Consider the following 13,696-nt stretch of genomic DNA (forward strand, 5'->3'; position numbering starts at 1 on the left):
AGAAAATTTGTCGAAAAATTATATGAAATCTTGCGGCTTTGATTTTGATTCGAGAATGATTACAATGAGTTTCAATTGAGTCTGAATGCCAATTCTTAAGGGTTTTGCAGAAATTGGGTTGAAATTTTATGTTGGTAATTTTCTGTCAACATCAAGGATGTTTAAGTATTTTCAAATCAAGTTTTGGTTAGAATTACGATAAATTACAATAGTTGGCTAAAATTCTATTTATGGACCAAAATTTGATCATTTTTCCAAATTTCCCAAACCAACGTGTTTGACGATTCCCACGATCGAAACTAGAGAGCATTTTAATGATTCCTACGATTTGAGTTCAGTTGAAGGTTCAACAATTACTACCCACATACCACCACTATATACAGATGAATAATCGAAAAAAACCCAATTTTTTGAACCAGAATCCGGGATGCGTTTTGGAACCCATCCTTCTTCACACCTTCGATCCCGGACGCCCACCTTCAGGAGCCCAGTCTCTTGGCCATTGCTCCTCTTCCTCTCTCTCTTCCCGATCGCGATATTCATTTAAGTTTTCCATTTTTTGCAAATCCCTAACCCCAACTTTCCTTACTATTTAGCTTTCGATTTCAACTTTTCATTCAACAAAATGCATGCTTTTAGGGTTTCTCAACCTTAATTTAATTATTCTTCATCCATTTTTCATCAATTTATGTCACTAATTTGGTCCATCTCTAATTCATTTGCTGGGAGAGGACATTGGAATACCCCGAGTGTTTAGTTGGGGTTTCGATTTGATTACAATTGGTTTTAATTTTGTCTCTTCTACATTCACCATTGCTGAAACGATGCTATATAGTATTGTTTAAGATGCTTTGGGTGAGCATTGTAATTGTGATTGTCAAAGATATTTCCATATGAAAAACAAATTAGTACTGTCAAACAACTAATTGTAATTGTGATGAGCATTGTAATTGTGCAATGGGTCTTTTCAACTTGGGGGATCCCAACAAAGCAAAGGATGAAGGTCATGATTTGTAGGCACTCTTATTTACTGGATTGCAAAATACAATTGTATTTTTAAGTGATTGCATTTAAGTTCTAATATTTGGTTTATTAGAACTTATTTAAATTCCTCTGTGCTATATCTTCTTCTTTATTTTATAACTTTATGAGTTCCTTTTGTCTTCTTCTTACATTCTTATTTCAGAGAACTTTGCATATTTCGTTGAATTCTTAAACGAATTTTCTTGCTTTTTTATCTTTTTTTTACATATATCATGGAGACCCCTCCTCCGCGCCTTTTCCGTATATATATATTTTCTTCATCTTAAGCCGGCAATCCGGAAAATAAACGTGAGAATGTACAAAACTCGGTGAGCGTTTCCCCACTTTTTTCCAATTTCAGTTTTTTTATTTGGTCCCATCATCTGCACACCGTTTTTTTTTTCTATCTTTCCTTCTGTGTCCTTAGTAGCTTCCATCACTCTTGCTCTCTCAAGATTGCACTGAGACAGAACACTCACTCACTCAAGGATGATCTGGTAAGCATTTTCTTTTTATGTGATACTCTCTCATATTTTCTGTGTTTTCTTGGTGGGTTTTGTGTTTACTGTAGTTAATTTTGGGTTTTGTAGAATGAGACAGCAAGACGGAAACTCGAAAACGAAGAAGTAGAGGAGGAGGTCGGTGATGAAAAGAGAAGCAAAAGTAAAAGGAAAAAAACGTGAGTTATTTTTTATTATTCTCCTTTTTTAAAGAGCAATTTTTGGATTTTTCTTTAATTAGTGTTTGGTTGTTGGGAAAATTGGGTAGCAAAGAAATTTGATTGTTTTGGTCGTATGAGGATAAAATCTTCTCAATTTAGCTTTTATTTGAATTTATTGGGTCCCACCCACATAGTGAGAAATGTGCCTTCATTTGAGGTTTCAGAGTAGTTGGAGGAAGTTAATTTAATTTACATTGTGTCTATATTTCTACAAATAATTTGCGTCTAGCAGCGGTTTATATTGTTTTTGTCTATTTAATGACTGAGAAAGTTTTGAAAGTGGATGTCTTTTTGTTGTTTTAAACACTTAAACTATACCAATATTGTTTGTATTGCATTAACAATGAATGGAATTTTGGTGTTTCTACATCTCCATATTTGGGTGTGGTACTGTCGTTAATCATCTAAAATCTCAATGCTCATATGTTTGATCAAATACCGAGTCTTTCTGGTTGTAAGCTGACATCAATTCATCTTTATGTCTCATTTTTTCTGATGACACTCATGTGTGACCCAAATGTATAAAATTTTGGACTCTACTTCCTTGCTCGCAGAATATGTTAAGGGATATATCATTGTTCTATTATTGCATGTATGGTAGACAAGCTTTAAAGTGCCTTTTGTTAATAGGTTATTTGGACTTTGAATAATTGGATCCTTTCTATTTCCATTGAGCTCAAGCAGTAAGAAAAGCTTAATTGTTGAGTAGATGAGATGACATCTGCTTTTGTCTCTTTGCCTTTAACATTTTCTCACAAGTTTATTAGCTACTTTTTGTTTTTACATTTCACCATGCAAACAAAGTATGAGACGATGGTGATGCATTGTAAGAAGGTTTAAAAATCATTGTACGTTTCTCTTGGTTGTGTTAAAAATTTATTAATTTTGTTTATTTACAGAAACTCCACAAGAAATGCAACAAAAAGTGAAGATGGCACCACCTAATAAAGATGAGACACCTAGCAGACGTGTTTCTATTTTTTCGCTTGGTTGGGGCATCTCCGTTGGGGTGAAAACTATTGATGTCAGCAAACTAATTCTCAAAGAGGTTAAAAAGAAGAAGCACGAGCAGTATGTATTCCTTAGCTTTCTTCTTAATTTTCTATAAATTGAAATTTTGGGAGGAAACATTGAACCTTATATATATCTTTTCATATAGGTGGCGCATGAAAAATGCTTTAGCAGAAATGATAACTGCAACTACTCCTCACATCATACGAACCTACAAAAAAGTTCAACAAATTAGGTATAATCCTACTTACCATGCCTATCTATCTTTGACAAATTTCTTTCTTCGTAATATGTTTGCCAATTAATTATTCATAATTATACAAAACACATGAATATCCTATCTGGATAATTATGTTGGTGCAGGAAGAAGATTAATCGTAACCATACAATTTTTCTATAATATTTTTTTATAGTTAAGAATGTAGTACATTCTATTGCATTAGTTTGAAATCAATCACATAAGCCTTATCAAACTTAATTTTGTAACAGTTCTACAAGCATCATACCTCTCTCAAACTGAAAAAGTTGAAGCATAGGATTAAGGTACAATATCACAATTACTTATTTCATAAATGTGATCACAATTTGCTAACTCGAACTTGACCAAATACTTACTTTACAGTCTTCTTCAAGCAATTGGAGAAAAAGTGTTGCTATGGACAAATTATCTAATATAAAGGTAATTATGTTATTCTACTCACTACTTATAATAATTTTTTTTTATAGTCAGACTTCTAATTTTCTCATATTATTTGTAGATGCACAATGAAAATGTGAAGCATCAAGTGAAAACAAATGGGTGGCAACCATGGCATTGATGTTGCAAGAAAACTTTAGTTTGTAGATATAGTTCATCTTTTACTCAAGATGAATGTTTTATTTTATTTTTAATGTTGCTAACTACAAACGTGTTTTCGAAACATATTGTAAGGTCTTTTTTTTTTTAGTTTCATGGATATGGATGTATTATAAAAATTCGCTCTTTGTAAGGTTTTTTTTCCTTTTCATTTTTTATTTGGTTTCTTGCATGTTTGTGAGATGCATTGCTTATGCAGGATGCCATGGATAAGAAATACTGAAAAGAAGGAAAAAAAATTGAAACAAAGAAGTTAGCTTGGTCTTAGAGAAGAATTCAGTATTGATTATTTTAAATGTTAGAAAAAAAATAACAGAAACAAGAAATTTGCTTGGTGTTGAACTTTAGACTTTAGAGGAAGTCAATGCAATAGTTAAGATTTAAAACGTAAATTATAAAATAAATAAAAAATGAAGACAAATTGGTAAAAAAATATAACTGAACAGAAAACTGTTTTGAAAAGTAATTAAATTAAAAAAAATATACACAATTATCCTCTCAAACTTTGTAGTTATTCGATTAAAAAGGTGAAACACACACCATGGCAAGTATTAAGATTAGTTGGCTGCACATGCTTATGTGCGTTAGTTTTTTTATGATTAATGTTGTGTCGGCATAAAAGTGACAAATCAGTTTGTAGGTGGAATGGGAATTGTAAGATATTGTCAAGAAAAATAGTATTTTATACTATGAGAAAGTCTTTAAAGGAAAAGATTTGTTATAAATAGGCAAAAGTAGAGAAATAACATTTGCTAAGAGCGAGGACGAAGTGGTGCAAAATATCACACTGACAAAAGTATTGCAGATCTTAGAAAATGAAGGATACTGAGAGTATTATATTTCTTCCTTTTTCTCTTCTTGATCTTCTTTATCTTTGAACAATCAAAGTGCTCTATTTATAGAGCCACTTCAATGGAAAATTACAAAATGATTACTATTTAGCTTGTGAGTTTATACTATACACATGTGGGCAAACATACCCACTATTTAAAACACTCCCCCTTGGATGCTCACATATTAGTATCAATTGCCTCGTTAAAACCTTGCTTGGAAAAACTCAGTGGGAAAAAACCATAGCGAAGGAAAAAGAGTACAACTTTACCCGGATGGTGTTGAGCATGCTTATGTTGTCTCGTTAAAACCTTGATAGGAAAAACCCAATGGGAAAAATCCTAATCGAAGGAAAAATAGTACAACATGCATGTATCATGGATGCTCCCCCTGAATTGTATCTCCCCCTGATTTCGCATTCTTCAAATTTGTAAGCCGACGTAATCCGATTCCCTGCACCAACTTCTGAAATGTGCACTTTGGTAGAGATTTGGTGAACAAGTCTGCTAAATTTTCATTGGAACGGATTTGTCTGACTTCAATAACTTTACCCTTATGAAGCTCATGTGCACTGAAAAATCTTGGAGATATGTGTTTAGTCTTATCACCCTTGATGAATCATTCCTTCATCTGGGCGACACAGGCTACATTATCTTTATGGATGACAGTTGGAGTGTCTGTCTTTGAAGGTAGACCACATGAATTCCTGATGTGATGAATCATTGATCTTAACCAAGAACATTCACGACTTGCTTCATGTAAAGCAATTATTTCCGAGTGATTGGAAGATGTAGCAACTAGCGTTTGCTTCGTTGATCGCCATGAAATTGCAGTATCTCCATTAGTGAACACATATCCATTTTGTGAGCGGGCTTTATGCAGATCGGAGAAAAAACCAGCATATGCGTATCCAACAAGGATCTGTTCATTTATGGGCTTGTCTGAGTAGAAGAGACCCATATATGTTGTCCCACGAATGTATTATAGAACATCTTTGACTTCCTTTCAATGACGAATTGTTGGAGCATAGCTATACCTGGCTAACAAGTTAACTGAAAAAGTTATAACTGATCTAGTACATTGTGCTAAATACAATAAAGCACCTATTGCACTTAAATATGGTACTTCTGGACCAAGGACCAGTTCAACATCTTCTTTTGGATGGAATGGATCTTTCTTAATGTCCAAAGAACGAACTACCATTGGGCTGCTAAGTGGATAAGTTTTATCCATGCCAAATCGTTTCAATATTTTTTCAATGTAAGCTGATTGATGGACCAAAATTCCATTAACACAATGCTCGATCTGCAGTCCGAGACAATATTTTGTTTTCCCAAGGTCTTTCATTTCAAATTCGCTTTTCAGATATTCAGCAGTTTTGTTGAGCTCTTCAGAGGTTCCAACTAGGTTCATATTATCGACGTATACTGCCACTATAGCAAATCCAATATTTGATTTCTTAATGAACACACAAGGGCATATGACATTGTTGGCATATCCTTCTTTAATCAAATACTTACTGAGACGATTATACCACATTCGCCCAGATTGTTTTAGCCTATATAGTGATCGCCTTAATTTGATTGAGAACATATCTCGTGGTTTGTTAGTTGCTTTAGGTAACTTAAGTCCTTCTGGGACTTTCATATATATGTCTGTATTTAATTCTCCATATAGATACGCGATGATGACATCCATAAGGCGCATGTCAAGTTTTTCTGAAATCACCAAACTTATTAGTAACGGAACGTAATTGCATCCATTATAGGAGAGTATGTCTCTTCATAATTAATTCCAGATTTTTGTGAAAAACCTTGTGCAACGAGTCGTTCTTTATATCTTGCAATCTCATTTTTCTCGTTGTGTTTCCTTGTGAGTACCCATTTGTAACCTACAGGGTTCACACCAGGGGGTTTGGACTACTGGTCCAAAAACACTTCGTCTTTCCAAGGAATTTAATTATGCATGGATTGCATCTTTCCACTTAGGCCAATCTTGTCTCTGTCTGCATTCATCAACAGAGCAGGGTTTAATATCATCACTTAATATAATTTCAGTGGTTATTGCAAATGCAAACATGTCGTCGATGATTATTTCATTTCGATCCCACAATTCATTAGTACATGCATAATTTATGGATATTTCTTTGCTTTCATGTACTTCTGTCTCTTCAGGGACATGTGTCTCATCAAGGATATTTTCTTTTTCTAGAAGTACAAAATCATGAATTGTGGATTTATCATTCAATTTCTTTTCTTGAATGATATCATTTGGGTTCAACTGTGCCCTTATCTTTCTCTTTCGAGGGGCTGAATATTTTGAACCTGGGGGTCTACCACGCTTTAGGCGTGCACTGGATGAATCATTCGTTGCCACTTTATTTTGTCCAACAGGGACATTAATTCTTACAAGTGCGTTTGCAGCTGGTATATGTGACTTTGTCACTTTCGAAGCATCATTAAATGCATCTGGTATTTGATTAGCAATACCTTGAAGATGAACGATCATTTTCACTTCATTTTCACATTGATTGCTTCGTGGATCAAAATGAGATAAGGTGGAAACAACCCATGTTAGCTCTTGCCGTTCTTCTGGAACGGTATTTTCTTCCCTTAACAACTGGAAAACTGTTTCATCAAAATGACAATCAGCAAAACGAGCTGTAAACATATCACCAGTCAAAGGTTTCAAATATCTAATGATAGATGGTGAATCAAAACCCACATAAATTCCCAGTCTGCGCTGAGGTCCCATTTTAGTTCGTTAAGGCGGTGCAATAGGCATATAAATAGCACAACCAAAAACTTGTAAATGTGAAATATTTGGCTGATGTCCAAACACGAGTTGTATTGATGAGTATTGGTGGTTGGTTATGGGTCTCAGTCGAACCAATGATGTTGCATGTAAGATGACATGTCCTCACGTAGAGACTGGCAATTTCGTTTTCATGAGCAGAGTGCGAGCTATTAATTGAAGTTGCTTGATAAATGCCTCTGCTAAACCTTTTTGGGTGTGGACATAAGGAACATGATGTTCAACATCAATGCCCAGTGTCATGCAGTAATCATCAAAGGTTTGAGACGTAAATTCACCAGTGTTATCAAGTCGAATGGACTTAATGAGATGATCTGGGAACTATGCTCGCAATTTAATTATCTGAGTAAGAAGTCTCGCAAAAGCTACATTTCGAGTAGACAATAGGCAAACATGTGACCATTGGGTAGATGCATAAACCAAAACTATAAAATATCGAAATGGTCCACAAGGTGGTTGAATAGGTCCACAAATATCCTCTTGAATTCTTTGAAAAAATGATGGGGATTCATCATCAACCTTTAGTTATGATGGTATAATTACCAACTTCTCTTGGGAACAAGCCTTGCAAGGGTTATCATTTGAGACATCAATGTGTCTGCTCAATAATGGATGTCCATTAGAGTTGGTAATGATTCTACGCATCATGGTAGATCCTGGATGACCTAGACGGTTATGCCAAAGCATGTAAACCTTTGAATCAATGAACTTCTGATTCATGACAGTATATGCCTCAACTGTCTTTATGTATGTATAATACACTCCACTCGATAAACCATGCAACTTCTCAAATATATGCTTTTGGGTATCATTGGAGGTAATGCATAAATATTCCACATTTTTTACACTTTTTGTTTCAATGTGGTATCCATTTAGATGTATGTCTTTAAAACTCAACAAATTTCAAATGGATCGAGTAGCATATAATGCATTCTTTATGGATAATATTGTTCCATTTGGTAACATAATTTGGGCTTTTCCTGAGCCTTCAATTACATCTGATTACCCTGATATTGTTGTTACCTTTACTTTTGCAAGTACCAAATTCGAGAAGTACTTTCGATCTCGAAGTATTGAATGCGTGGTTGAGCTATCTGCAAGACAAAAGTCTCTGTCATTGCTCTTATTTTGAGACTAACCATAATTTTTATCCATGTTCTCTGAGTAAAGAAAAAGCAGTTTATTCATACTGGAATACTACTTTTATTGAATTGAAAATGCGAGCATTAAACAACAAGTACAAATAACAAGAGTACATTAAACATAAATAATTCAATCGGACCCATAAACTTCATTCCCTCTTTCATTAATAAAGTCTGTAGCATCCAGGTGGGTTGTGTTTAACTGTCCTGATAAATTGGTCACTGGATCAGGTGTTTTCATTGGTTGAGCCTGGTCGAATAAATTGATCTCGACACCCTTCTCCTTGAATGAGGCTTGATACAGTTCCACCAGATGCTTTGGGGTGCGATAAGTACGCGCCCAATGTTCGTTGCCACCACACCTATGGCAAACTCATTCAGGATTTCTATGAGTGTTCATATGAGTTTTTCCTTTCTAGCGATTTGCATTTTTAAAGCTCGGGCTTGGATTATGCCTTGGAACTTGGTTGTGAAATTGGACACCATGGTTTTTGCCTTTCCCGTTCCACCGGCCTCGCTTGTGGCCACATCTTTGTTTGTTATTATTGCCACGGGAGGATATGATGTTCCTTTCAAGGGAAGCAACATTCACTTATGGGAACGGTGTTGATCCAGTAGGTCGGGAATTATGATTTTTCATCAGAAGCTCATTGTTCTGTTCAGCTACCAGGTCGGGAATTATGGTTTTTCATCAGGAGCTCATTGTTCTGTTCAGCTACCGGGATCACATATATCAGCTGGTTGTAATCAGTGAAGCCTCGCGCTCTATACTGTTGTTGCAGGAGCATGTTAGAGGCACGAAATGTGCTGAAAGTCTTTTCCAATAACATTTCCTCAGTAATAGTATCCCCACAGAGCTTCATCTGAAAGGTAATTCTGAACAATGCCGAATTGTACTCAACCACTGACTTGAAATCCTAGATCCTTAGGTGAGTCCAGTCATAGCGAGCTCTTGGAAAAATCACCGTTGTCAGTTGATTGTATCTGTTTCTCAAGGCCTTCCAGATGGCTAACGGATCTTCAACCGTTAAGTACTCGCTCTTTAGTGCCTCATCAAGATGGCGACGAATAAAAATCATGGCATTTGCCCAATCTTGAGAGGATGACCTACTCTCTTCCCTGATGGTATCTCCAAGATTCGCTGCTTCCAGATGGATCTTGGTATCCAGTACCGAGGTAAGGTAATTTTTTCCAGTAATGTCCAGGGCAGCGAAATCAAGCTTTGCCAAGTTTGCCATTTTCTTTTCTAAAAGAAAAATGAGGTGTGTAAGAACTTGCAATAATATGTGTTCTGGAGGAATATATTGTTAGAACTTCTGATTCTTACAAATTTTTGATCTTCAGGTCAAAATGTTAAGTACTCAAAACTTCAGGCTCGATATTTACATAATTAATGAGAAGGGCAATTGTACCGCACCATTCTCATCGAAACAAGTATAGGATGGGCGATTATTCTGCACCACTTTAAACAGCAGGAAAATTTAAATATATCGAGCAAGGTGGACGATTATACCGCACCACCTAAAATTGCGATAAAATTTAAATACCCAAAACAGGATGGACGATTATACCGCACCACCTAAAATTGCTATAAAATTTAAATATGCAAAGCAGGGTGGACGATTATACCGCACCACCTAAAATTGCGATAAAATTTAAATATGCAGAGCATAGTGGGTGATTATTCCACACCACCTAAAATTGTGATAAAATTAAATAGCAGGTAAATTTAAATATGCAGGATAGGGTGGGCGATTATACCGCTCCACTTAAAATTTGTAGTAAAATTAGATCTGCAATCCAAAATAGGCGATGATACCGCACCATCTTGGATTGCATAAATAAACACTGGGTTAGTAGTCAAGAGTTACACCAAACAAGAAATCAAAGATATAAGTAATTGCTAGGTTGAGAACTAGAAGTAAACATGGTGCAAACAGTTCTTCGCGATGGTATATTCAGCAATTGAGGCAGAGGAAGAAGAAGAACAATAAAAACCTTAGAGGAAACATTTTTTTTTTCGATGAAGGGAAATGAGAAATTAATAGAGATTCGTGTTGATAACGTGTTATAAATAGGTAAAAGTAGAGAAATAACTTTTGCTAAGAGCGAGGACGAAGTGATGCAAAATATCACACTGACAAAAATATTGCAGATCTTAGAAAATGAGGGATACTAAGAGTATTATATTTCTTCATTTTTCTCTTCTTGATCTTCTCTGTCTTTGAACAATCAAAGTGCTCTATTTATAGAGTCACTTCAATGGAAAATTACAAAAGAGTTACTATTTAGCTTGTGAGTTTATAATATACACATGTGGGCAAACATACCCACTTTTTACAACAAGATTCTCATTTTTTTTTTATAAAAATGGAGATTAGATGTGGAGTCCATACCTGTCACAGCCCGTCCCGGGATTTTTCATTCCGAGGACGTGAAATTTCAAAAATGACCTTAAACGAGATTAAGGTGTGTAAAGAGATGACATTTGTTTTATTTAAAGTTCCTGAACTATGGTTAATTTGTGTTAGGGACTAAAACTAGGTTGTAATGTTGTGTTTGGGTTAAGGTGGGATCCTCATACCTCAAAACACTCCCTAAAACCCGTAACCTTTCCTTTTCTCTCTTCTTCTTCCATTTCAGATCTCTCTCTCTCCCACCCTCTCGAACACACGGCAACCACCAAGACCACCACAAAAACACCCTAAACTTCCACCAACGACGGATTTAAGAGTGCCATCGTACTCCTGAAGACCATACGATCACGATGATACCCATTTCAAGTAAGTTTCACTTCGAAAACCCTAGTTTCTAAAGTTGCCGTGAATGTGTACTGTTCATGAGCTTTGAATTGGTCGTGTTTTAGGCCAAACCAAGCTCATAGTGAGCTTTAGGAAGTCCCAAGGAAGCTCGGAGTGCTTCGTTGGAAGTTTTTGAACGTAAGAACACGGAGATCGACAAGTTCAAAGTTTGGCCGGAGCTTTCGAGGCTTTTTCCGACAAATCCCCGGCGAGTTAGGAGTCGAGGTAGGTATCAATCTCTTCGTCTCGTCAAGTACTACAACTTTCCTTTTTGTTTCACTCAATTTCGTTGAGTATTGAAGAAGTTATACTCATTTGAAAAATACCCAGTTTCCGGCGACCTCCGAGGCTTTCGAGGCAGTTTCCGGCCAAACCACGGCGAACTAGGTGTTGTGCAAGGTACCATTCTCTTTGTCTCTTCAAGGGATACAACTCTCGTTTTTGAATCACTTGATTTCGTTGAGAAATGACAAAGTTATGGCAATTTGAAAAACTGCCCGGAAAACGGCCGCCGGAAAAACCAGTCCGGCGACCCAAGGAAGAAGAAGGTGCTACAGTAAAAAAATAAAAATAAAATTATTTTAAAAATATGTCGACGTCCGTGACGTCGAGTAGATCACCGTGGTATATTCATATACCCAAATTGAGCACCGTATGAGAAAGTTATTAAGGATTGTTGGTTAGGTGTTCGAATAACGTTTTATAGTTTTCACATTTAGGTAAAAATGTGAATTGACGATCCGACCGTTGGATCGTTACCAAACTTTGATACGTTGTAATACGTAATATTTGAGGATTATTGGAACTTACGGATTGGGAATCCGAGTTACGGATCTTCCGGAATTGGAATTGTAAGTCCATAATATAAAATGTTAACCGTCACTTAGTTTTGGAAATTTACGGAGATCCGACCGTTGGATGGTAATGAAATTTTAGGAGGTTATCCTAGAGATATATTGTGGACCTCTGGAAGTTATGGATTTAAAATCTGAGTGGCAGATCTTTCGGATCGAACTACGTAGTGACGTATTTTATATAAGTTATATATTCTATCGATATGAATTCTGAGGTTGGATTTGATTACTATTCTAGGCGGCGATCGTCGTGACGCCTTGATGTGTGGTGCTAGGGAGTTGTTGGACGAACTCCAGGTGAATGGGCAGTTTTGTTTTCCGTATATATATATACTTGACGTTTCCCAGAAATTGAATTGAAATGAAAATATGTTTAAAATGAAATGCATATGAGTTATGTGGAAAAACGGGAAGTGAAATACCATGCATAGAATTGATATGAAAAGTATATAGAAATGTGAATTGAAATGCCATGCATGAATTAATATATGATGCATATGTATGAATTGGTGCGGTGGACGCACAGGTAAGAATTGATTTATGATGCATATGTATGAATTGGTGCGGTGGACGCACAGGTAAGAATTGATTTATGATGCATATGTATGAAATGGTGCGGTGGACGCACATGTGAGTATTTATTTCTGTTATGATGATGTTGATGTATATTGAGCTCAAATCCTGCACCATAGTTTAGTGCTTATAGTATTCACCGCATCGCACGCTCGTCTTGGATCCAAGTAGATGCTAGTCGTACAGTCCACGCGGAGTGGGTACGACAGGCCAGTCGCGAGAGTGTTAGTGAGATTCCGACTGGTGGGTGACCTTAGATTATGTGCACAGATGATTATGAAAAGCACTAGAGCGTAACTTATGTGCAGAAGGCCGTACAGGTCACGCGGAGTGACTCCGGCAGAGAGTGAGAGTGATAGATTTTGAGCTCTAGGTTCAACCGTACAGGGCTATTAGAGGGCCTACGGTTGATTACTTTCTTGCACCTGATATGATTATGTTGATGCATTCATACCTTATTACTGTTGAGATGATGTGGCATGGCATAATTAATATGAGAAATGTTGAGATGATGTGGCATGACATAATTGTTATGAAAATGTTGAGTTAACGACTTGAAGTTTTGAGAATATATATGTATATTTATATTTTACATTTCTGGGAAAGTATACAGGTTTTACGGAGAGGGGTTACAATGCTTTGAGAAAAAATTGGATTTGAAAAGAATTGTTTTACTGACCCACTCAATTTTGGTTTTGCGCCCCTCCAGGTTCAGGAATCACAAAGGTGTGGTGACTACGAGGAATTCGACGGTGTTCTGACAGATTGGACAAAATTAGGACTCACCTTCGGGTGTATCAACTTATAAATTGTATCTTAAAGCTTCCGTGCTGTGCAAATGGTTACGTCACTCTCACGTGACGGCCAGCATGCCCTCCTTCGGGACGGGGTGTGTCAGTTGGTATCAGAGTATGGTTGCAATCTTGGACATCTTGAGAAGTTTATAGTGAATTCTGTCAGAACTACACCGCCTCGTAGCAAGCCACTTAGTTAGAGGAATTTAGTCTCCCTAATATAGCGGTTTAGGGGAAACTATTATTATGGTGATTCAGTCTATTATAAAAAGGGAC

General features: G+C 36.3%; 1 protein-coding gene and 2 long non-coding RNA genes across 3 annotated transcripts; 2 read left to right on the forward strand and 1 right to left on the reverse strand.

Annotated features, from left to right (window-relative positions):
* Positions 1 to 261: 261 nt before the first annotated feature.
* LOC114827734 (uncharacterized) lies at positions 262 to 3,792 on the forward strand. The gene is made up of 7 exons (XR_003776957.2): positions 262 to 1,520; positions 1,614 to 1,702; positions 2,644 to 2,815; positions 2,904 to 2,990; positions 3,245 to 3,298; positions 3,378 to 3,434; positions 3,514 to 3,792. It is a non-coding gene; the product is annotated as an uncharacterized lncRNA (long non-coding RNA).
* Positions 3,793 to 9,057: 5,265 nt separating this feature from the next.
* Positions 9,058 to 9,636, reverse strand: LOC139188693 (uncharacterized). The gene is made up of 2 exons (XM_070806369.1): positions 9,364 to 9,636; positions 9,058 to 9,261 (listed from the first exon to the last, which is right to left on the reverse strand). The coding sequence occupies exons 1-2, from the start codon at positions 9,634 to 9,636 to the stop codon at positions 9,058 to 9,060; spliced, it is 477 nt and encodes a 158-aa protein (XP_070662470.1).
* Positions 9,637 to 11,041: 1,405 nt separating this feature from the next.
* LOC139188852 (uncharacterized) lies at positions 11,042 to 13,401 on the forward strand. Its single transcript, XR_011572212.1, has 5 exons — positions 11,042 to 11,181; positions 11,265 to 11,424; positions 11,530 to 11,598; positions 12,292 to 12,350; positions 13,336 to 13,401. It is a non-coding gene; the product is annotated as an uncharacterized lncRNA (long non-coding RNA).
* The last annotated feature ends 295 nt before the right edge of the window (positions 13,402 to 13,696 follow it).

Source organism: Malus domestica, chromosome 10 (assembly GCF_042453785.1).
Source record: "Malus domestica chromosome 10, GDT2T_hap1".
NCBI lineage: Eukaryota > Viridiplantae > Streptophyta > Magnoliopsida > Rosales > Rosaceae > Malus > Malus domestica.